The sequence below is a fragment of the Asterias amurensis genome, chromosome 22 (genome assembly GCF_032118995.1).
Source record: "Asterias amurensis chromosome 22, ASM3211899v1".
NCBI lineage: Eukaryota > Metazoa > Echinodermata > Asteroidea > Forcipulatida > Asteriidae > Asterias > Asterias amurensis.
In genome coordinates this window covers 10,159,590-10,184,956 of record NC_092669.1, presented here as the reverse complement: position 1 = coordinate 10,184,956, position 25,367 = coordinate 10,159,590, and the positions used below count along the sequence as shown (strand labels likewise).

Below are 25,367 nucleotides of genomic sequence, written 5' to 3'. Positions count from 1 at the left end.
GTACTATTCTGTAGGAATTGAACAATTTTGAAAATTTTGAATGGTCCCTTAATGAAACCTGAAATGGTTTTTTTCCGTTGCCAAGAAAGGGTAAAAAAACAGGTCCCTAGAAAATAGAAGGGAAGACGTGGGGGGCTGTCTGAGGGAAGTGAAATTGGGTCCACTGGAGAAAACTTTATAATTGTAGCTACCATGATGGGGAGAAATGACAGACTTATCGATTGTTATTATCGATATACTCCAACAGAGATTAAAGACTTACTATTAGATCGGGGGATTACGTGGCGTGCAGTAACTGGGTGTGGGAATTGATGTAGAGGAAATACAGACTGACGTGTAATACTCTGCAATTCTTTTTTTTTTTAATTCTTTGTTTTAAAGGGGAAATTTATTTTATTCTTGCAAAATAATATTTTATTTTAGAGAGAATCAATTGAAATAAATCAAACTTATTAAATCATTATCTCTTCAAAGTCTTACGCTTTTTTCGCTCATGCATTCATCCATGCGAGAATTAAAGGTTTTGGTACTTTTTCGCAGGACACAAAACACAAACCTCTACATCTTTACATTAAACTTACATGGTTTAAAGATAATGATGATAGAAAGCTTCCCTTAAAATATTACTCGCGGAGGTCCTGCAGTCTTAGAGAATTTAGTTAAAACAATTTCAAAAAAATTATTTTAGCACAGACAACGGATTTACGAGACTTTGAGACAAAAATGATTTAAGCACATACAATGGATAGACCTGACTCTCATAAAAAGAATGCTCTGTGATTTTCTTTTTTTTTCCCTCAAAAACTTGATGACCAATGAAGCTAAAACTTTTATCTTCATTCATAATGAGTATAGAGATTCATGTTATGCCCAAAAGGTATCAAAACCCTTTAAAGAAACTGGACACTATTGGTAATTGTCAAAGACCAGTCTTCTCACTTGGTGTATCTCAACATATACATAAAATAACAAACCTGTGAAAATTTGAGCTCGATTGGTCGTCGGAGTTGCGAGATAAATGAAAGAAAAAAACACCTATGTCACACGAAGTTGTGTGCTTTCAAATGCTTGATTTCGAGACCTCAAATTCTAAATCTGAGATCTCTAAATCAAATTCGTGGAAAATAACTTCTTTCTCAAAAACTACGCCACTTCAGAGGGAGCTGTTTCTCACAATGTTTTATACTATCAACCTCTCCCCATTACACGTTATCAAGTGAGGTTTTATGCTGATAATTATTTTGAGTAATTACGAATAGTGTCCACTGCCTTTAAAAGCTTGAGTTTCCACACGTGGTTATTGTTGTTTCTTTCTCGTAAGAAAGATCAGACAAGCTTGAAGCAAGCTGGCATGGACACAAGAGATATTTCAGACGGAACTGGGAAATAACGAATACACGCAGTCGAGCCTGCAGATAAAAACGGCTAAAATAGAAGATTTTCCCCCAAGGTTCTGTCGCAAGTTGTAATAAGTTACAGAGTTGGTTGACAGTATAAAAAGCACACTAACAAGTTGTTTTGTTAAAGGCACTGGGGTCGATTTCACAAAAAGTTAGGACTAGTCCTAACTACGGACTGGTCCTAAGAGATATGAAAAACGTAAAGCTGGTTCTAAGCTAGGACTAGTAACTCGTCCTGAGCAATGGAGAGTTCTTGATAGTATAAAACATAGTGAGAAACGGCTCCCTCTGAAGTAACATCGTTTTTGAGAAAGAGGTGATTTCTCACTCAAATATTAAAAGACTTCAGGCCTGAAGCCTCTTATTAGGCATCTGAAAGCAAACAAATTTGTGCAACAAGGGTGTTTTTCCTTTCATTTGTTCTTTTGCAACCTCAATGACCAATTGAGTGCAAACTTTCACAGGTTTGTAACTTTATGCATAGGTTGGGATACACCAAGTGATAATACTAGTGACAATATTTTAAAAGATGTCTAGGTGTTTTTTATGCAAAAAATGGTAATACGAATGCTACATTCAGTTTCTTTGTCATACAACATTTGAATCTAGTCGAAAACTATCATTCATCAAATCTTGATGTTGTTTTTGTGAAAAGATTTGTCTGTCCACTACTTTGTCGTCACAATGTTTTAGTGACACATCATTGTAACGTCATTAAGGGTAAACACCAACCACTACTGACGTAACCCATAGCTCTAGGGTGATATACTCACCTAAAGTGAAGGGGCAATGTTTTCCCAATTGTTTGCATCCTATTTCAACCATATGTTTATGACCACAATCATGAAATTGCATATTTCTAAACAAATATTTTTCAAAACACAGTGTGGACGTGTGTAAATCCACATTGTGTGTTGACTTCTTTCCATGCATGCATACAGAGCATATTGACTGGAAAAAAGCCATAGAGACGTGATAAGCAGACGCACAATCGCGTCTGCGTCACGCAGCCATTAGCCGCATACAAATAGCGTGATGTGTAAGTTACATTTCATGGGAAGAGTTCTGTTGTTTATCTACCATCATAATCACTGACATGAATACTTGGGGATCCGGTTGCCTCAGGGGTTTTCTTTCCCTGCCTTTCATCTCTTTGCCGGACCCCTGGTTCGAATCCACCCTCAGACTGGAGCCTTGCATATGTGGATGGGGTTTTCAGTCCCTACCTGATTGTGTAGGTTTTCCCCCATGTGGGTTTCCCATTCATATCTAAAACTGAACATTCCCTCGCATTACCCTAATTGCTATCTTGTTTATTTTGAGTAATTACTAATAGTGTCCGGTGCCTTTAAAGCCATTGGACCCTTTCGGTAAACACTATTGTCCAAGGCCCACACTTCGTGTATCACAACTTCTATATCAAATAACAAACCTGTGAAAATTTAGGCTCAATCGGTCATCGGAGTCTGGAGAAAATAACAGGAAAACCCACCCGTGTATCCGCGCTTTTCGACGTGTCATGACATGTGTTTAAAATAAATCCGTAATTCTCGCTAACGAGAATTGATATTGTTTTACTGTTATATCAAAAAGTAAAGCATTTCATGGAATAATATTTCAAGGGAAGTCTTTCACCATTACCTTCTGTAAACCCTGTAAGTTATTTGTAAATCTGTGAACTTTTTTTTTTTCTGTACCAAAAGGGTCCAATGGCTTTAAGGCATTCACACTAAGGGTACACGACCTTTTTGGGGCTTGACTTTAATATCCAAAAAGCACAGCAGCCACTGTGCCTACCGAACATGTAATCTAGCCATGCCTCATTGATGTTGCTTCGTCACCCAATCAATATGCAGCACATGCCGAGCCCCTACCACTCAACGACAGTTGTGTTTATGTATGTTTCTAAACCCTTCTGAAGCACTCAAACATTTTATTGAAAAGTTTCCAAAAGTTGAAGGTATAATACAGTATTGGTTAGGATCAAAAACATCCAAGGCCCTAGCAGAGTCTATTGACCCCAGCTGAGTCTCTCAAAAAAGGTCGTGGCAGTGTTCTCGACTCCAGCAAAGTCTTTCTCAAAGGCCCTAGCAGAGTCTTTGAACCATAGCAAGTCTTTCTTAAGGGCCCTAGCAGAGTTTTTGACCCAGCAAAAAAAGTCTTTCTGAAAGGCCATAGCAGAGTCTTTTGACTCCAGCAAAGTCTTTCTCAAAGGCACTAGCAGAGTCTTTTGACCCCAGCAGAGTCTATCTCAAAGGCCATAGCAGAGTCTTTTGACCCCAGCAGAGTCTTTCTCAAATGCACTAGCAGAGTCTTTTGACCCCAGCAGAGTCTTTCTCAAAGGCACTAGCAGAGTCTTTTGACCCTAGCAGAGTCTTTCTCAAAGGCACTAGCAGAGTCTTTTGACCCCAGCAGAGTCTTTCTCAAAGGCCATAGCAGAGTCTTTTGACCCCAGCAGAGTCTTTCTCAAGGGCCCTAGCAGAGTTTTATGACCCCAGGAAAGACTTTCTCAAAGGCCCTAGCAAAGTCTCACAGCCGAGTTTTTTTCGAAGGCGATAGCAGATTATTAAGACCCCACAAAATTTCAAAGGCACTAGCAAAGTCTTTTGACCCCATAATTTTTTTTCTAAAAGGCCGTAACAGGATCTTTTGACCTCAGCAGAGTCTGTCTCAAAGGCTAAACAAGTTTTTTTAGAGTTAGAAAAAATGGTTATGTATCATTGATGACTTTAACAAACTTTCTGTTGCTATGTTTGCCAAGGAAATTTTAAAGCTCAAGTTTCCCCCGTGAAGTTGAATTTACCAGGAAAACGGCAATAATCAAATCTTGATCAAATTGCATCCTGGAATGTATACAAACAAGTATAGAGTTACTTGAAGAAAGAAAAAACTTGTCGCAAGAAATCAAAAACAAGTATATATTTTGGATGAATTGCAAGAAAAAACGGAGAGGTCAAAAAATCAGCGTAGGCGTGAAAATTTGGAGCAGACATCCTTTGAAGGATTTCAAGTTGAACTGAGAACCCAAGGATGGCACGCATGTTAATGTAGCGCAGATGTGTTGACGAACGCAGCGTGCAACGTGTTAATATTTTATGAAGGGATTTGGGTTTGCACATGAATCTGGGACTTAAGTCTGTGGTTAGGAAGGGGGCCTTGGATGGGGGGAGGGGGAGGGGGGTCTAGAGAGAGAGAGGAGCTGTGATGAGGAGCTGTGGTGAATCATGTTGGGGAGGGTTTGGGGGTCGTTGGAGGCCTTGATGTTTGGGCAGGTTCAGTCTGCCTCAAGGTAATGTATCTTATTAGGTCTCGCAAAAAAGGGGGCCTCCACATTTTTAAGTGTCTTGGGAGGCCTTGAGGTTTGGGCAGATTCAGTTTCTAGCGAAGAGAAAGGAATGTTTCAAGACAGTGCTGAAGAATAGGATTGTTCTTAAAGGGACACGTTGCCTTGGATCGGGCGCGTTGGTTTATGAAAAGCGTTTAAAACCATTTGTTATAAAATTGATATGTTAGAAAGATTTGTGAAAAGTATGGTTTTCCTTTTACTTTGCGAACTAACACGGTAGGCCATTCTATGGAGTCATACAAGTTGACTCCACAAAATGGCGTGTCGTGTTAATTCACGACGAATAAGGAAAACCATGCAATTTCGAGGCATATTTGTGTGGATCATTATATTCTACTTTTAAAACATCTTTCTAACCAAATGCATTTTATAACAAACGATTTTAAACGCTTTTCATAGACCAACACGCCCGTACTAAGGCAACGTGTCCCTTTAAGGATAACTTTGTGGATGTGTGTAAGTCCACATAGTGTTTCAAGTCCAATTGTGTGGACCTCTTTTGGGTCAAATTTCATAGAAACATGGTTTGGGCAAAGCTTTTGTAGGCCTATAGCAACACCCATATTATGAGCAAACCCTGGTATCATTGTGCCATTTCATTCAAAATTGTGTTTTGGTGTTTACCGTCTCTTTTGTAACTACGCAAAAGCCGTTACCCTGAACCATGTGACTTAGTAGTCATGATGAATTCAAATTAAAGCGCTACCTTGTCATCAAGCAAGTCATTGTACCAGACTTTCTTCAAATCTAACTTGCATATAGCTTATTAACAACAGAGTCGTCAAAAAGGTGTAGCATAACGCGTTTGTTTGAGACTTGTGTTTATGGCTTACATGCTACTGTCACTGTGGCACCAAGAGGATTGAAGCGAGATTGTGGTTTGGTGCCACGTGTACTTCCCCAAGGTTGTGATGGATTGATCCATATTGCATCATGGTGATGTCATCAGTCATAGCTCATGTCAGGGAATGTCACCAGACTATTCCATGATGAAGACTTGACACATATGAAGTGCTCAACTATAAATTGATTTGAAACAAATTATGCTTTCAAAATGATTGAGAAAAATATTTTGGTTTTAGAGGAAATTGTAGAGCTTAAAGGAACACGTTGCCTTGGATCGGTCGAGTTGATCTTTGAAAAGCGTTTGTAACCGTTTGTTATAAAATGCATATGGGTAGAAAGATGTTTGAAAAGTAGAATACAATGATCCACACACATTTGCCTCTAAATTGCGTGTTTTTCTTTTACCTTGTCGACTAACACGGTCGGCCATTTATGGGAGTCAATTTTTGACTCCCATAAATGGCCGACCGTGTTAGTTCGCACAGTAAAAGGAAAACCACGCAATCTTGAGGCAAATGTGTGTGGATCATTGTACTCTACTTTTAAAACATCTTTCCAACCATATGCATTTTATAAAAAATGGTTACAAATGCTTTTTATAGACCAACTCGTCCGATCAAAGGCAACGTGTTCCTTTAAAGACACTGGACACTATTGGTAATTACCAATCTTCTCACTTGGTGTATCTCAACATATGCATAAAATATTAAACCTGTGAAAATTTGAACTCAATTGGTCTTTGAAGTTGCGAGATAATATTGAAAGAAAAAACACCCATGCATGTCACTTGACCCTTTAATGGTTATTATGATCTGTCAAGACGATTGAGAATAATATTTTGGTTTAAGAGGAAATTGTAGAGCTTAACCAGTTAGAGACCGGGGCCCAATTTCATGACACTGCTTACCGCCGTTTTCTGGGCTTACGATCACGTTTCCCCGCTTACGTGCAAGCGCCGAATTTCTGTGCTAGCCTTGTTAGCGTAGAATGCCTAGTAACCCGGAGTACGCACGCGCAGAAGCCAAAATTCGCTGCTAATCTGTGAAATACGCTTGCCGTAAGCACAGAATTCCCTGCTTCTGTTAGCGCCGATTCTGTGCTTACGGTAAGCAGAGCCATGAAATTGGGCCCTGGTCTGCAAATGACTTGTGCCAAAATGCTGGAAATTGGCTGCAATATCTAACCTACTTCTACCGTGTGTCTAAAAAAAAACTATACACCTTTTCAAATGACTGCCGAATAAAAAGTAAATGATTCTGTAGGGAAAGGTTTAGGTGTACGGATAGCTTATGGACTGAACTTTGATATGGCACCAATAACTGCGAAAATATTTTTTGATTGGGTGAGCACTGCTCACTTTTGTGAAGGGTATGAAAATTAGCGTGCGCAGGAATTAGCCTTCCCTTTGTGAGAGGTAGTCATTTGTAGCTTACAAGACGTCGGCTATTTCAGGTCAATGGGTAACCTGAAGAATAAATAGCCAACATCTTTGACATTCCTTTTTACAACAACCCGTTTTTGAATAATCAATTTACTTAATTCCCGTCTGGTTATTTAGAAAAACAAATGAAATGTTCAACTCCTCTTACAATAACTGAAACGTGGGGTGAATGTTTTTATTCAAAGTGACAGATGTGAACAAAAAAAGTTTGTAACATGGAAATTGCAACATGTAGGGGGCCTACCATCACCCAATCCTGACTCCTATGAACACACCACTGAGAAAGTTAAAATACTACAAGAAAAAATGCAATTCCTGTTTACTCATGCATAAAACAAATGGTTTAATAAACCATAATATAGTTCATTCAGCCAACACAAACTGAGTGCAATTGATCATCATTTCACCATCAATTTTGTAAGCTCACAAAAGGCTAATTCCTGCGCAGCCTAAATTTCATACCCTCACATAAGTGACCAGTGCTCATCCAGGCATACAATATTTTCGCAGGTTTTGGTGTCATATAAAAGTTGAGACCATAAGCTATCCATACATCCAAACCGTTTTCCCCAGAATCGTATATTTTTTATTCTGCAGCCATTTCAAAAGTGTATGGTCAGAGTAAAGATCATGACCTTAAATGATATTTTGTAATGCTTGCATTGGATCTATAAGTTTTTTTGTATTCTGTTGTGTTTTTCTCAAGAGTGCATAGGAACATGTTTTGTGTTATTGGCTATATAAAAATGGTTAATTATCATTCATATTAATTTTTTTTAGATACTTTTATGTAACTTATGTTTTTGGTTATTGTTTCTTGTAACTTGAAGTTTGGCTGATATGTTTTACTAACTTTGTGTTCTTTATTTCTATCTGCGAAGGCCTTTAGGATATTGCAAAGGTGCTTTATTAACTCTATAAATATTTTATTTTTTGGTTATTAAAGACAGTGGACACTATTGGTAATTGTCAAAGACCAGTCTTCTCACTTTATAATCAAGTCTTTTAGTAGATTAAAGGCAGTGGACACTGTTGGTAATTGTCAAAGACTAGCCTTCACAGTTGGTATATTTCAACATATGCATAAAATAACAAACCTGTGAAAATTTGAGCTCAATTGGTCGTCGAAATTACAAGATAATAATGAAAGAAAAAACACCCTTGTCACACGAAGTTGTGTGCTTAAAAATGCTTGATTTCGAGACCTCAATTTCTAAATCTTTCAAAGATAAAATTCCAGGGGACGATATCACAAAGAGTTAGGACTAGTCCTAACTTAGGACTAATCCTAGGAGATGTGAAAAACGCAAGGCTAGTTCTAAGTTAGGGCAAGTAACTTGTCCTAACTCGTGATAAGATGACTCTTTGTGAAATCCACCCCCAGGCCTGTAATTTGAACAATATTTTTTGCACACCGTTTAACTCCATGACTTAAAGGGAAGGTACACATTTGGTAATTACTCAAAACAAATATTAACTTAAAAACTGACTTGGTAACGAGCATTGGAGAGCTGTTGATAGTATAAAACATTGTGAGAAACGGTTCCCTCAGAAGTAGCATAAATTTTGAGAAAGAGGTAATTGTTTCACTAAAATAATAAAAGACTTCTAGCCTTTCATTCCTATCTGAAAGCACACAAATTCGTCCAACAGGGGTGTTTTTTCTCTCATCATTTTCTCGCAACTTCGATAACCAATTTAGCTCAAATTTTCACAGGCTTGTTATTTTATGCTTATAAAATGTTGGGTTTCACCAGGTGAGAAGACTGGTCTTTGACAATTACCAAATGTTATACCTTCCCTTTAAAGGGTGTATATACTTTTTGTAGGACAAAAAAACCAATGTCCACAGATTTACACTAAACTCACACAGTTTGAAGATAATGATAGTAGAAAGCTTCCCTGAAAATATAAGTGCTGAGGTGCTGTAGTTTTTGGGAAATGAGTAAAACAATGTCATGAAAATAATTTTCGTCTCATGAGCCGAAAATTATTTAAAGCATTTACAAACGTATTTACATGACATTGTTTTACTCATTTCTCAAAAACTACAGCACCTCAGTAAGTAATATTTGAAGGGAAGCTTTCCACTATCACTATCTTCAAACCCTGTAAGTTTAATGTAAATTAGTGGACATTTTGAAAAAGTACCCAAATCCTTTAACTGGGCCAGCATGGTTGTCGAGGGAGGCCAGTTAATTCGATCCCTGTAATATAGAAACACAGGTACCGCAAATGAATTTAAGAACCAGCAGAATCGTCTTCCTGCTAACCCCGATACACACTTACTCATTCTCTCCAACGGGCCTCATGGCCGATATATGTTGCAATTTCCTTAACATGCAATTTTTTTTCTGCCAGTCATTCTATTTGGGACCATTCTACGATGGCACGCCAACGAATGTAATCCGGTAAGTTGCTTAATGTCTTTAGTTTTGATTTGGTTAAAGGTGAAGTATCCTTTGGTTTTTTGAATCGTTTGATTGTTATAAATGTATAAATGCAGATGTATATAAGGTAACATGTGAACATTTTATTTCAAAAGCTGGTTGCATTTTTGAGACATCTTTAATTTTGTATGGTTAAAGGCAAAGTATACCTTTTTTTTTTTGACAATTCGATTGTTATAATCTTCTACAATATTTGAAGATAATGAAGCTAAAATTTGAAAATTTCATTTCAAAAGTTTATCCAGTTATTTTTGGAGATATCGCTGAAAGAATAATCCCAAACAGGAATACACATTCTATCTCGGATTCAAATTTCGGGGCATAAAAACTGAAGTCTTTTTTAACAATACAATACAATACAATACAATGGGCTTCTATACAGCGTCATTTCATTTAGACCACAGCAATTTAGACAAACAATAGCAATGCAAATAATACAACAATAAAGCAATAAAAAGAAACTCGGGAAAAATATTTTTGTTTAAAGTGCTTTCTTGAAAATAGGCAGTGAATTTAAGGTTCGTATGGTGATGGGAAGATGGTTACAAAACCACATTACTGCTAGGTATCATGCTGAAAGATTAATCCGCAATTGGAATACACAATCTGAGAAGCATTACTCTCCATTTAAAAAAAAATTTTTTTTTTTTTGGAGGGGGGGTGGGGGGACAAAAAGTGATATCTTTTGGCATAGTTGTAGTCTTGGTTCCAAGACCATTGGTGTTGCGCGGTCACACACAACCAACGTTCCGATCTATGCACGGCAAAAACTGTACACGCTTTGTAATGACCGAACGCTAGCGGGTGCTCTGTTTGTCTGATTATGATCTCACCAAGAGAGATCATGGTGAGAGAGATCCGAAAATCAGAGAAACACAGCGCCCGCTAGCGTTCGGTCATTACAAGCGTGTACAGTTTTTGCCGTGCATAGATCGGAACGTTGGTTGTGTGTGACCGCGCAACACCAGTGGTCTTGGAACCAAGACTAGCATAGTTGCAGTAATTCGAAGGGAAACATTTCTCAAAATGCTTTATACTATCAAAATCGGCTTCGAAACCAAACGCTTTATTGCCATTCATTGTAAGAGTGATTAACAAATGTTTAGGCCTACTTCCCTTTAATGACTTTCCAAAGCTAAAAGCTAATTTATTCTCTCTTAAAATAGCTTTAGAAGGTACCCCTGTTTTCAGGAGGCTTTCTGACTAAGTGTATTTGGGTTAACGTATTTAGTCAATCCGCTAATTTTGTATTCTGGCATTGGACTTATTAACAGAAATGTCCTTCCTTTTAGTCTTGTCTGGGTATCAGACTACTTCCATACAAATGCTCCAGTCAAAAACACTGGAAGCTGGTATTGCCTTAAGGTCTGGGTCCCGATGTCGTATCTGTTTAGCATAATAAATTGCTTAGCGCAGACAGATTAGCAGAAACTGGTTACCATTTAAATTTACCATTGTATTGCACTTAGCTGATTTATGTTACTGGTTTAGCAGTTTGGGTTAGATAATTCTGTTTTAGCAAATAGTATTTTGAACACTCTTTTCTGCTGAAGTGGTCATTTGCAACAATCTTTTTTTTTTTTTTTTAAATTAGGGTGTATGAGTAAAAAAACTAGTTGAAAATCAAACTTGGTTTGTCATAGAAAATATATAGCACTGCAAAAGATATTGAGAAACTCAAAAACTGGGGTGGGCGGTTCATAATTTTGAAAGGCCCCTTAATAAGCTATTAACAATTGGCCAGTGGCACAACTAAAAAATAAGGGGGAAAAGGTACTGTAATGTACACTACCCCCCCCCCCCCCCTTCCCTAAAGTAATTGCCTGATTATTTTCAATTTGTAACACATTTATTTTATTTCCATACTCCTCCGAAAAATCAAGTCCCAATTTGTTGGACATGAATTTTATTTCCACACTAATGTTAAAAACAAGTCTGTTAACAACAGAATAAATATGGTACCAAGTGGAGCAGCTCATTCCAAACACTCCACTTCCAGGTATAATTCTCTCTATACTGGATTGAGGAAAACACTGAAGTTGGACTTCCCCCCTCCCCTTTTCCCCTTTTACTGGCAACTATTTGCAAGATAGAGTGTCATGGCCGAGTGGTTAAAGACCTGCTGGAACGAAAATTTCAAGTCATAAACTTTGCTGAAATTCACTTAAAATGTTTTCAAAGAATAGGGAAATTGTGTAAAAAAACATCATTTTAAATGCCCTTATCCAGCGCTTTTCTGAGAGATTTGCGAAAAGCCCTGTTGCGTAATCACTCTCAAAACGTCATCTCTGGGAGCTCCAATTTGTAAAGCTGCTTTGTTGCAGCGTGGGGGCATAACAAAGCAAGCTCCCAGCGATGACGTCAGTGGCATTGTCCTTTGACGCGCGCTCTCAACGGCAGAAGTGTTTTTAGTTCTTCAAAACCTTTAGGTTGGGGCCTGATTTTTTAGTCGATAATTACGAAAAATTCAGAAGTGTACAAATATCAAAATTACATTAAAATGGTGAACAGGTGCATTATAAACAAGTAAAAATACCATTTCCGTTGAAAACATTCTGCTCAGGTAGCTGTTTTAGAGCATCAAGTTCAAGTTCTGGTGCAGTCACCGGAGTGTGGGTTCGAATCCCGGTCGTGACACTTGTGTCCTTGAGCAAGATACTTTACTATAGTTGCTTCTCTTCACCCAGGGGTATAAATGGGTACCTGCGAGGGTAGAGGTTGATATTGTGTATGAAAAAGCCACAAGCGCCTTGTAGGCAGCTCAGGGCTGTATACTCCCAAGGGAGCTGAGAAACATTAAAGGGATGTTTATTGGCCCAATGACCAGGGCACTAATGTAAAGCGCATTGATACGGTTTAGTGTGAAATGCACTATAAAAGAATTTGTTATTATTATTATAAGATACTGTGCTAAAAGCCGTATTCCCATTAGAATTTTTCTTCTGCTGCCACGCGGAAAGTTACCTTGACTTTTAGTGTGAATCTACCGGGTGTTCCTCCCTGGACTTATATTACGCGACGTTTGTATAGCATTTGATAGCAGGGTCGCTGTAAATACAGTGAGAGGTTTATTACAAAAGCTATGAAGTAGCAATAAAAAAATACATTATACATTTAAAAAAAAAAAAAAAAAAAAAAGTAAGTAGGCCCTAGAAACAAAATCAGTAATAAGTGTGAAACTGGGTAGTATATCTCATTTGGGGTAGTGACAACGACCCCCCCCCCCCTGTCGTCCTCTTACAATTTTAAACATGATCTCGTAGAATCCAGCTAAGCTGCCCTCGGGGTCCTGTTTGAAATGTCTGGAGGACATCCCGGCAGTTGGGGAAGTATGGTTCCCTGACTCCCATACTCTAGGGGACCAGTGGATTCGTTCAGTTTGGTTTTGCCAAGCAATCATATCCTTCTTTTTTAATGGGATGTCCATCATTGCTGAAAAACAGTTTTGTGTGTTTTATTGGAGGGGTACACTGTAGGGGCCGTTACGGATAGGGCAAACAGCATGGGTGATGGATTGAAATTTAAACTTGTAGTGAAAATACTTTCTCAACTCATGTCATTTTCTTGTAGATTTTTTATTGGTAATTACTCTTAAAACCTGGATTGTTAAAAGCATTTAAAGGCAGTGGACACTATTGGTAATTACTCAAAATAATTATTAGCACAAAACCTTTCTTGGTGATGAGTAATGGGGAGAGGTTGATGGTATAAAACATTGTGAGAAACGGCTCCATCTGAAGTGCCATAGTTTTTGAGAAAGAAGTAATTTTCCATGATATTTGATTTCGAGACCTCAGATTTAGAACTTGAGGTCTCGAAATCAACCATCTAAATGCACACAACTTCATGTGACAAGGGTGTTTTTTTCTTTCATTATTATCTCGCAAGTTCCTTGACCGATTGAGCTCAAATTTTCACAGGTTTGTTATTTTATGCATATGTTGAGATTCACCAACTGTGAAGGCTAGTCTTTGACAATTACCAATAGTGTCCACTGCCTTTAAACATATTTTAACTTTGAAGAAATGTGCAAATTTTTATGTTTTACGCCTCAAAAGTTGAACCTGAGAAGCGTTACTGTCCGTAACACTTCTCAGAATGTATTTTCCTTTTCAGGGATATAGTAGCTCAAAGTATTCTGCGATATCTCAAAAATGCGACCACCTTTTGAAATGAGATGGTCACAAAATCATTTTTGCACAAAAAATTCAAACAACATTGAAAGAAGTAGTAGCTTTAAAAAAACCTAGTTCGATTGAAAATGAGAAGATGTGTCTCTTTTAATGCAGTAATTGAGATCCATTCAAACAATTGTGAGATTCTGGTCTTGGAATATCCACAAATTGAATGCAATGACTAAATCGAAAAGCATTAGTGAACAAAATGTATTTGAATAAATTAGTAGCTTGTAAAGTCAATATTGTATAGTGCAAGAAAACCGCATTTGAATGAAATAGTAGCTTTTAAAATACCTAGTTATTGAATAGGGGAATGTCTCCAAATGGCATTGAAGAAATTTAATAAGTGTTTGCTGAATTTCACCAAACTGTAGCTGAAACACTAGTAGTAGTAAAGTAAATTTGTTTGTGGCATGTTCAGTTGAAGCTGTCCATTTTGTTTAAAAAGAGACACATTTTTGATTCTCTTAGATTTGTGCATCAGAAAGGCAGAATGCTGTGAACTCAATGAAAATAGATAAGGTAGCTACATCTACTTAAAGATTTGTTATTCTTGCATCTGGGTTACAAAGATCAATTTCATGAAGCTGTTGAGCAGCAAATAATTGCTTCACAAATATATTTGATAAGCAACAAATTAGTAGGGCTCCAGTTGCAACAATGTAAAGTTTAAGGAATTTTGGCTGGTAACCAGTTTCTTTGCTTACAGGCTTTATGAAATTGAGCCAAGGTTGGGAAGGCCTCGGATTGAAAACAAATGGCAAAAAAACAAGGCGATATCTCATAATTTTTAATTTTTTTTATATGAAACAAATTTCTTTTATCATTAAAAACTTCTTTTCTCTCTTCCTCTTATCAGCAACTGCAATTCCGTCAGATCAGCGCCCTCTTTGAATGGCTGCTCGTCATCAACTTTAACCTTTACACTCTGACCTTCGTCTACGAGTTCCGGCACATCCAGATGGCCACTATCCTCCGACACTGGACCGGGGAATCCTGGGAGTTCATGGCGCTGCCGGCAGACGAGAGCCAAGTGACGACCGGGAGTGACGTCGTCAAGCAGATGCTCGGGGACGAGGATAACAACGAGCTGAGGTTCCCGTGTTTGCATCAGGACGGCAGGGTTCACACGTTGTCGGTGAGCGAAACATGCTCGGCGGAGGGCAAGGCGTGTCCTGTGTAGTGGTTAAAATCATCTTGCAGCTAGTGGCCTGATCTTCCGCCCTAAAGTATCAAATATAAACAGGTATTTTTAAAACCATTTATAACACATGGGAAAATCTCTGTGCATCATCATCGTTCGGCAAAGACTTGCACCCATGGCTGCCTCAGTCGCTGCCATCGCCTGTTCACTTTCAGCCACTGCTCTTCTCAGCTCTCCTACAGTTCTACCAATCCACTTTGTGACATTGTCTATCCAGCGCAGCTTGTGGCGACCTCTGCCTCGAATTGTACCTGTAGACAGCCAATCTCTCTCATACCAACGTTGGTTTTAACGCCTATGAATATAAATTGCACATATCAAGAAATTGTGCTTCAGTAACTAGACGACAATAACTATTCTAGACTTTGTGAAATCAGCGATTAGTTTGGTAGGATTCGAACCCACAACCTTGTAAATGCTACTTTTTGTACAGCTCTATGTGGTTGAGCACATTAGACCTGGAAAACTCTGCTATGGTACAGGAAAAGGTTTTAGAAATAGTTTCAGGAACAAACTTTGTTGAAAGGTAAAGAAGTTCCAGGAACAAACTTTGTAGACGGTGAGAGTTGCTGAATGATAAGGAGCCACATCGTTCTCTGACACATTGACACGTGTCAGATCTGTAGGAAGTATCTTAAATTTCTTAACGACTATCATCGGGGAATACCGATCAAATCGTTGACTCATTTTAACAAACCGTTTCTTTTCTGAAAGAGACACATTTTCAATGCTTCCTTTCATTGTGCTTTGAAAATTCGAAACAGCAATGCAAAAAAACTTCATCCTAACTCAAGATAAGACTTTAAGTCTTAACTCTTTGTGAAGTCATCCAAAGGGCCCAGATTCATAGAGCTGCTTAAGTACAAAAAGTAGCTAAGCTCAACCAAATTATGCCTACCAGAATAAAGTTACCTGTCAAAGGACCATTTCACATGCAATTTGACTGATACCCAGCCAATTTGCTAAGCATGTATTTGTAAGCATAATTGTCTGCATAAAGCAGCTATATAAACTTGGGTCCTGGATCAAGAGGGCCAGGATCCGCTATGCTCTTGACAACTTAGGAAAAAAACCTGTATCCTTTTGTAAATTTTAAACGTGCGCCATAGCATTAAAGTCCCTGTTATGGCTACTGACCTTTGCTCGCATTGTTACTATCTCACAAATTGACAAACTGTACCATAGCCAAATTCTGTGTTTTGAGACAATTTGTTACAAATTGATATGTTTTAAAAATTGGGCCCAATTTCATAGAGCTGCGCAAAGGCAGTGGACACTATTGGTAATTACTCAAAATAATTATTAGCATAAAACCTTAATTGGTAACAAGTAATGGGGAGAGGTTGATAGTATAAAAATATTGTGAGAAACGGCTCTCTCTGAAGTGACATAGTTTTCGAGAAAGAAGTAATTTTCTACGAATTTGATTTCGAGACCTCCGATTTAGAATTTGAGGTCTCAAAATCAAGCATCTGAAAGCACACAACTTCATGTTACAAGGGTGTTTTTTCTCTCATTATTATCTTGCAACTTTGACGACCGATTGAGCTCAAATTTTCACAGGTTTGTTATTTTATGCATTATGTTGAGATACACCAAGTGAGAAGACTGGTCTTTGACAATTACCATTAGTGTCGAGTGTCTTTAAGCAGAAAATACTACTTAAAAATAAAATTAAAAAAAACAATAGTCAAACAGACTAACAGACTAGTCAAATTGACTAGAGTGGGACTTGAATCTCTGACCTCCAGGGCCCAATTTCATAGAGCTGCTAAGCACGAAAATTTGCTTAGCATGAAATTTCGTCATTGGTAAAAACAGGATTATCAACCGAATTTCCATTTTGTTGCATTTCCTAGTTACTTGTATTCAGCTGTTGTATGGTTATCTTGAAAATCACGTAGAAATTTGGTTTGGAAATCCTGTTTTTATCAAGGCAAACATTTCATGCTAAGCAAATTTTTGTGCTTAGCAGCTCTATGAAATTGGACCCAGAATAATGTGCTAGCGCTCTACCAACTGAGCTGTCAAGCCATAATGTTGGCGGACTTTCTATTTTCTCAATATCTTTCTTCAGGGGTGCCAGTCAGAATCAACTCCTGCTCTATTAAATTTGTCATGTTCAACCCAAAATTATTTAAAACTTACCCAGTCAGCTTTTTGCCTCATGGTTTATTAGAAAACAAAGTTCCTATGGCACACTTGCATCGTACCCTTAATTATCGTGAATCTCCCTGACCCCCTTCCCGGTAAAATTCCTCGATCAGCACTTATGAAGTTGAAACAATGGGGAGGGAAGGTTATTTATCTGCTAATCTTGGTCTATACTGTGATCATTCTTCATCTTTGTTTAAACTTGTGTGCATCAGTACTGTAAGACTTTTATCGCCCAAGATAATCGTCATGGTTAAAAAGCCCATTTGACTAAGGTCAGGTCGGGATTCGAACCCCGATTCTGACACTTCAGTTAGGCTTTGTGCCTTCTACCCAGCATCAGGGATTGCAAAGGCTGACCAGTGGTCAAAGTGGGATCCGAACCCTGATTCTGAAACTTAAGTTAGGCTTTGTGGCTTCTACCCAGAATCAAGGAATGAAAAGGCTGACCAGAGGTCAAAGTGGGATTAGAACCCTTAGCCTGACACTTCAGTTGGGCTCTTGGCTTCTTACAAGCTTAGTAGCTCAGTTTGGGGGATTTTGGGATCAATTGGGTGCTTTAGGTGGATAATCAAAGTACCTAATGGGATAAATTGGGTACCTTTGGGGGTCAAGTATTTTTGGTGATCAATTGTGTGCCTTAAATTAGGTGCTTTTGGGGATGATCTGAGTTCCTTATGGGATTATTGGGTGTCTTTTGGGGGTCGGTTGGATGTTTTTGGGGGGATTTATTGTGCCTTCAATTATCTGGGGGATCATCTAAGTTCTTTATGGGATAAATTAGGTGCCTTTGGGGTCGGTTGGGTGTTTTGGGGGATCAGTTACGTGCCTAGGGACTTTTGGGATTGTTTGTGTGCCTTTTGGGATAAGATAGGTGCTTTTGGGGGTCAAATGGGTGCTTTTTGGGATCCCTCGATCAACTGTGTAGCTTCAATTGTGCTTTTAGTGATTATTCTGTACCTTGTAGGATTAATTGGGTGCATGGCTTTGGGTGTCAAGTGGGTGCTTTTGGCGGGACCCCCTGATCAATTCTGTGCCTTCAATGAGGTGCTTTTGGTGATCAATTGTGTAGCTTATGGGATCAATATGGTGGTTCAGGGTTCAAGTGGGTCACTTATTGGGTGATCCCCTGATCAATGTGTGCTTTAAATTAGGTGCTTTGGGATTGTTCGTGTATGTTTGTGGCGGGATCAATTGGGTGCCTTTGGGGTCAAGTGGTGCTTTTTGGGGGATCCCTCTGTTCATCAGCGTGCCTTTAATTTGGGTATTTTGGGGGATCAGTTGGGTGCTTTGGTTAAATGCACTTTCTAGATTACGACTCTGCTTTACTGGCTTTGTAATTGAGACATAATACATTTTTGGTGTCATTAATGTTAATAAAAAATACTAATATTAATAAAAGTGCTATTTAAAGCTATAATCAGGGTATTATACAATACAGAAGCTTTGTGCTTTTTAATCAAGAGAGTTCTGCATCTTTGTAAATACTTGTATACAAAACAATAGTATCTCTATATTTGTATTTAATGAATCTATTTTCTCAAATGAAACTTATTTATAATAACTTAAGAAAGTGTAGACTTGCAGTGGGAGATGATTTGTGTTGATACAATGTAATTGTAGATGTGTTTTGAATTCTGTAATTATTCTCTTTGGTTTATTGGTTCGAAAGGGATGGTACATCATTTGGTTTTTGGAAGAGTACATTTTATTTAAATCGTAATCTTCCTTCATGCATTAAGTACAGTGTAACATTCTAACTTTGCTGTAACCAATCTTGCATCATGCCTTTAAACCAAAGTTACCCGTAAACGATTTTCACCAACAACACTTGTGTATTAATTTTACTTTAGACTGTACAAGTTTTGCACTTAGATTTTGAGTATTTGGACCAATCCCTTAACTTTTCCTGCTCAGAGAAAAATAAGCAGGATACCAGCAGAAATGGCACTTGTGACAATGTAATTTGGCTGGTAAGCAAAGTTGTTTTGTGTCAAGTTTCTGTTTGTACTTAATCAGGAAACGTTATACAAATTTGTATATTTTAGGAGATACCATGTCACAAATGATACATATATCATGGTATTTTGGCTGGTAACCTTGGTCTGGCCATGCTTAGAAAGCAAAGCTGTTTTGTTCTTATAGTTACTTCTTGAGTGCTTACAAGGTCATAGAACAGAATTACCAACCAAATTTCCATTTGTTGCATATTGCTTGTTACTGTTAATCAGTTAATCTGAAAATCACATGGAAATTTTGGTTGGTAATTCTGTTTTTATCAAGGCAACAATTTCATGCTAAGCAAATTTTGGTGCTTAGCAGCTCTATGAAATTGGCCCAAGGTCTTTGGAAATGGCCTGTGGGCGACCGAGTGAGTGAGTGAGTGCAGGTCTAAAAAAATGTTTGAATATTAATATGCAAGGCTTGCACGGCCTATTCTTTATTATATTGAGATGGATTTAAGTATATATGGACACTATTTACAAAACAGTGCGCTCTACAGTCCCGGGAGAAGCAATTTTCCATGGGAAAAGGTCAACTTAATTTTTAGTTTCTCGCAGTGCCCGCTGCATGACCATAATTTTCTAGGTTGGTCATGCTTTGCATGGCAGCAAAAACTTTGTTTGTGTGTTAACAGTGCTGTGCTGAGTTGTGACTTGTGAGTGTGATTTTTTATTAGTTGACCTCATTTGGAGAAATTTGCCTCTCCTTGAAACTGTAGAGGGCACTGTTATGTTTTTAATTTTCTTAGAAAGAGTATAATGTGTATAAGGTAAAAAGTTGTGAAGGAAACAAAGAAAGTGTGAGTGTGAGAAGATATTTTGACTTCAGAAAAAAAGTATGAAATTTTTCAACTCGAGAGGGCGCTATAATTGCTGTGCCATGAATTTCGGCCCTTTTTAAAATTGTTGCCCTTTTTTTATTGGGCTTCAGGCTATGTCCTCTCGTCTAAAGCCCTTAGCGCGTACGCAAAACACGCGCAGTTTTCAAAACAACCGCGGGGCCAAGCTAGCCTGAGTCGAATCTGAAGCCGAAGTTGTGGTTTTGAAAAGGCACCAAGTTTTAAAAACAGAATAATGTCACCGTGGGAATTGGGCCACATTTAAAGATGTACTTTCAGAATACCAAGGTGTATTTTGAAACAGTTGCATGAAGCAACAATTTTTACTATATGTATAGCCTATTTTTAATTTATGTAAATTTTATTCTATACCCTTCCTCATCCTACCCCCACCTAAAAAGGCCACAAGATTTGGCCAAGTATGCAACCAAACTTCCCCTTTTAGCCCTCTCTTCTCAATATGATCAGAGGGCCCAATTTCATGGCTCTGCTTACCATAAGCAAAGCTTTGGCGCTTACATCAAGTGTAATTCACAGGTTATAGCAGGGACTTTATGCGTCAGCGTGTGTGTACCCCATGTTAGGCATTCTTTGCTAGCGCAGAAATTCAACGCTTGCCGTGTAAGCAAAGAATAGTGATCGCAGGCGCAGAACTTTCCAGTGATCAGAGCATTGAATGGGACCAAGACCTGGTACAAAGCTGTTAAGCACACAAAACTCCTTAACAAATTTCTTTGCTAAGCAAAAAATGGGTGGAGCAACAGTCAAAACAATGTAATATTTATGGACTTTTGGCTCGCCAGCAGTTTCTGCTAAGCATAATTTTTCTGTGCTTAGCAAGTTGTGCTTACAGACTTTATGAAATTGGGCGCTGTACATGTAGCTGTACAAATTATGAACTATGTCCCCTAGTTTCTGTACGCATTGTGTGTGTGTGCAGTTATGTTAACTGAATGAGAGTTCATAGTTCCTTGCCACAGACCAGGGCCCAATTTCATGGCTCTGCTTACCGCCGAATTCTGCGCTTACGAGCACGATTCCCCACTTACGTGCAACCGCTGAATTTCTGCGCTAGCCTTGTAAGCGTATAGAATGCCTAGCATGCGCAGAAGCCAAAATTTGCCGCTAACCCGAAATACGCTTGCCATAAGCACAGAATTGCCTGCTTCCGTAAGCGCTGATTCTGTGCTTACGATAAGCAGAGCCATGAAATTGGGCCCTGATAATGAGGAATGTCCCCCTTTAAATAACTTATACAATAAACAAGAACTAGACAATTGAGTTGAAAATTTGTACATATATTTCAGAAATGTAAGAGACCCACTTGAGAAAATAACCAAGTGGAGAGAAATTATTTATTTAGTAAAGCAAGGAGTTACTTCCAGTGTAGTAAAACCTAGAAGATATAGGTTAGAGCTTAAGTATTTATGTTGGCTGAATAATTTTTTTTTTTTTTTATATAAAAAAAAGAAAGGAATTTTCAAGAATTCAATTGTGATTTTAACAACTTAATGTCCTAATGACTGAAACAGTTTTTTGTAAATGTTCAAAAATGTTGATAATGTTCAAACATTGATATTGTAGCAAAATGTAACAGTTGTAAGTTACAGTTTGCAATCCAGTATGCTCTTCTTTTACAAAATTGCTTTGAAATCTCAAAGGTGGTTTTTAGGCATAATATTTGGTTCTAAAGGGCACTGGACACCTTTGGTAATTGTCAAAGACCAGTCTTCTCACTTAAAAACATAAAAACACAAATCTCTGAAAATTTTGACTCAATTGGTCATTGAAATTGCAAGAGAATAACGAAAGAAAAAACACCCTTGTTGCATAAATTTGTGTGCTTTCAGATGCCTAATAAAGGCTTCAGGCCTGAAGTCTTTTATTATTTGAGTGAGAAATCTCAAAAACTTTGTTACTTCAGAGGGAGCCGTTTCTCACATTGTTTTATACTATCAACAGCTCTCCATTGCTCGTCGTTACCAAGTACATTTTTAGGCTTACAATTATTTTGGGTAATACCATTGGTGTCCAGTGCCTTTAAAGGAACACGTTGCCTTGGATCGGACGAGTTGGTCAAAACAAAAGCGTTTGTAACCGTTTTTTATAAAATGCATATGGTTGGAAAGATGTTTTAAAAGTAGAATACAATGATCCACACAAGTTTGCCTCGAAATTGCGTGGTTTTCCTTCTACTGTGCGAACTAACATGGTCGGCCATTTATGGGAGTCAAAATTTTGACCCCCATAAATGGCCGACGTATTAGTCGACGAGGTAAAAGGAAAACCACGCAATTTCGAGGTATGTTTGTGTGGATCATTGTATTCTACTTTTACAACATCTTTCTACCGATATGCATTTTATAAAAAACGGTTACAAACGCTTTTCAAAGACCAACTCGACCGATCCAAGGCAACGTGTTCCTTTAACAGCATCTGTGTCGCTTAAAATCATCACTGCAAAGAGATGACTACCAAAATGGCACAAGCAAAATTTATCGAGATCGGTCAGGTGAATTGGATGAACTGGTGAATCACAACTTAAGATGTTAACTTATTTTTATTTAAATTGTTCTGTTCATTTGTCAGTGTACTTTAATTAAAAATGTAGCTGTTTATGTTGTCTGAGAAGTGTGAAAGACAAAATATCTGTTTAGCAGAATTAAACCAGTACTAATAATTAGCAACAACAAAGAAAAGTGTGATTTTGAGTTCTTGATGTTAATTCTTTAGTCTTAACCCCTGCAGGAAGGGACCGAGTTAATAGTGGTGTGTCCGGAGCGGTCTAGTTCACCAGACTGAAGCTCTGGGAGGCAATTTCATAAAGCCTGTAAGCACGAAAATTTGCTTAGCGTGAAATTTCTTCTTTGATAAAAACAGGCTTACCAACCAAATTTCCAAATGATTTTAGGAGAAACAAACAACAGCTGAATACTAGTAACAAGCAATATGCAACAAGTTAAAATTTGGTTGGTAATCTTGTTTTGATCAAGGAAGAAATTTCATGCTAAGCAAATTTTCGTGCTTATAGGCTTTATGAAATTTGGCTCTGGTGTTGGTCAGCAACAGAGTGAGGGTTTGAATCCCGGTCATGACACTTGTGTTTACTGGTGGGCTGAAGTTTTAAAACAGAGGCTGATATAGGACATGTTATGTTCAAAATCATACGTAGTATGCCTTGGGAACTTTGGAAGTGCAAAGCGCCCTCAATTAATCCAGAAAAATATTTTATATTCATAAATACCCCAGACAGTTTCTCTACTCCTATTTGTGGAGAGCGCGTCACGTGGTGGTGTTTAAACCTTTGATAATGACCAGCTGGAGCTGTTTATAACAAGCTGGCTTCCGCGTGTCGGGCGCGCAAGATTATCACGCAATTCATAGCTATAGTAACAGAGCGTAATCTAAGTGCGCGCACCTAATTTAAGCGCACGCGTGTACACACAACCGACGCGCATCGAACAGATTCTTCGCAAAGTTTTTGAAAAAAACATTTCAAAACCTCGCTTTTTAACAAAAGGGCATTTATGAACGGGAATAAAAGAGTAATGACTCGTTTTTAAACTTCCGTTTAAAACCTTGCAGAGTCGTTGCCGTGTGATCACCTGGCCGCCGACCCTGCCGGCTTTAAACGGCCATTGAAGAACTCGTCGCTACCCTTTTATTCCCTTATTAAAGATACATACTTTTAAGTTGGGCTGTTTTGCCTTGGAAGGGACGTGTAGGAGGGGGAATTTACCCATTCTTTATTTTTATATGCATAGGGAAGGCTCCCCAAACAGATTTTCAAAAACAAGTATTTGTAGTGCAGTCCAGTGCCCAATTTCATAAAGTCTGTAAGCACAAAAACTTGCTAAGCACAGATAAAATATTGCTTAGCAGATACTGGTTACCAGCCAAAAGACCTTAAATTAACACTGTTGTGACTGATGCCACACCCATTTTCTGCTTAGCATAATTGCTTAACAGTATTTTCTGCTTAAAAGCTTTATGGAGATTCGGCCCATTTTTATGGGTGAGTTATTGCTGACAAAAAAAGTCAAAAACTTAGGATCCACATTTGAGTAAACCATGTGGTTTATATTTCACAAAGCTTGTATGTACAGTGCCCTCAGCCTTAGAGAAGTTAGATCAAAGAGCAGGGCCCAATTTCATAAAACCTTTTAGCATACAAATTTGCTAAGCACATAAGAATCGTGCTTAACAGACTGCGAGTATATAAGCACAAACTCCATAATGTTTTCTTTTTTGATTCTGATGCCCCAATCATTATTTGCTTAGCAAGGAAAATTTTCTATGCAGTATTGTCTGCTCAAAAACTTTATTATATCGGGGTTAGTTTGCGATTATTATTTTTTTCTCAAAGTATTTTTGGATTTTGCGAAATATAAACTTTTTTTAAACCGGCCTTATGAATTTTGTTTTTTTTCATTCATCCAATCGGATTTTTTAAATTCATCCAATTGATTGGGGTATACATACATAACAACAAAAAGAAGGAACAAAAAAGCTGAGAAAATTGTGGCACTGAATTGAATTTTTTGCTTGAGTTCAGATAAAAGTTTGAAATAAATCTCACCCCTGAGGGCATCCTTAGTTGTGTGGTGCCCATACACTTCAATAGGACCAAAAAAGTAAATTTCATAAGGGCGCCTGACTATTCTTAGCACTGACCAATGCAAGCTGGTCATTAAGCAGTTTGGCAGCAAAGAGTAGGCATCATTGTTGGATGCTCCCTGCCAAATTCCTGCACTATAATCTGGTGAGTTGCATTTCTTAATTTCAATGGTATAAATGGATTCATTCTATAGTGTGTATAATAACAAGGAGTATAATTTGGGGAATTTGTTGCCAAAGAAGTCAGGTTTAGTGAAGTGGTGTCTTGCCATGCCTTCCACCTCTGGAACCCCAGTTCGAATCCCACTAGTAAATATATGGGGTGCGTTCGATTAGCATCCCTGGGTCTACCCCGCGCTGCTCACTTGGGTGAGCCCCTGACAAGAGCTAATCGAACGATCACACTCGCCCTCTCATGGTAACGTCATGTACCTCAGGTCACCCCCAAGTGACCCACTCCACAAGCAGGGCACTGGGGCTGACCTGGGTGAGCCCCTGGAATGACGTCAAAGCTTTTCGAACGCACAGGGGGCAGACCAAGGTGGACCCAGGGAAGCTTAACGAACACACCCATGGATTTGGTTTTCAGTCCCTAAGTTCCTTCCTCCATGGTCAAGTTGACCGTGTTGGTTTTCCCTGGAAAAATTCTTGGATAACTTTGCGTATGGCGCCACCACTTTTTCACTCATTTTTACAAAAAAAGGATATCTCATTGAGGTAAATTAGATTTTATATTATATCATATCGAGTGAAAAAGTGGTGGCGCCATACGGAAACTTTTCCAAATTCTCTAGGGCTATCCTTCTCTAACTTCTCTCATAGTTGTTGTTATTAATCCAAGTAATAATCAGACAAATGACGTCCATGTGAAATTCAATGTTAACGAGTT

At 38.3% G+C, this 25,367-nt stretch overlaps 1 protein-coding gene across 1 annotated transcript in view; it reads left to right on the top strand.

The window, feature by feature from the left end:
* Positions 1–16,201, top strand: part of LOC139953599 (DNA damage-regulated autophagy modulator protein 1-like) — a 91,933-nt gene extending 75,732 nt beyond the window's left edge. Inside the window, exons 7-8 of the mRNA XM_071953069.1 lie at positions 9,395–9,444; positions 14,521–16,201. Coding sequence (XP_071809170.1) covers positions 9,395–9,444; positions 14,521–14,844 — 374 coding nt within the window. The 3' untranslated portion in view covers positions 14,845–16,201. The remainder of the gene's footprint in view (positions 1–9,394; positions 9,445–14,520) is intronic.
* Positions 16,202–25,367: the final 9,166 nt, after the last annotated feature.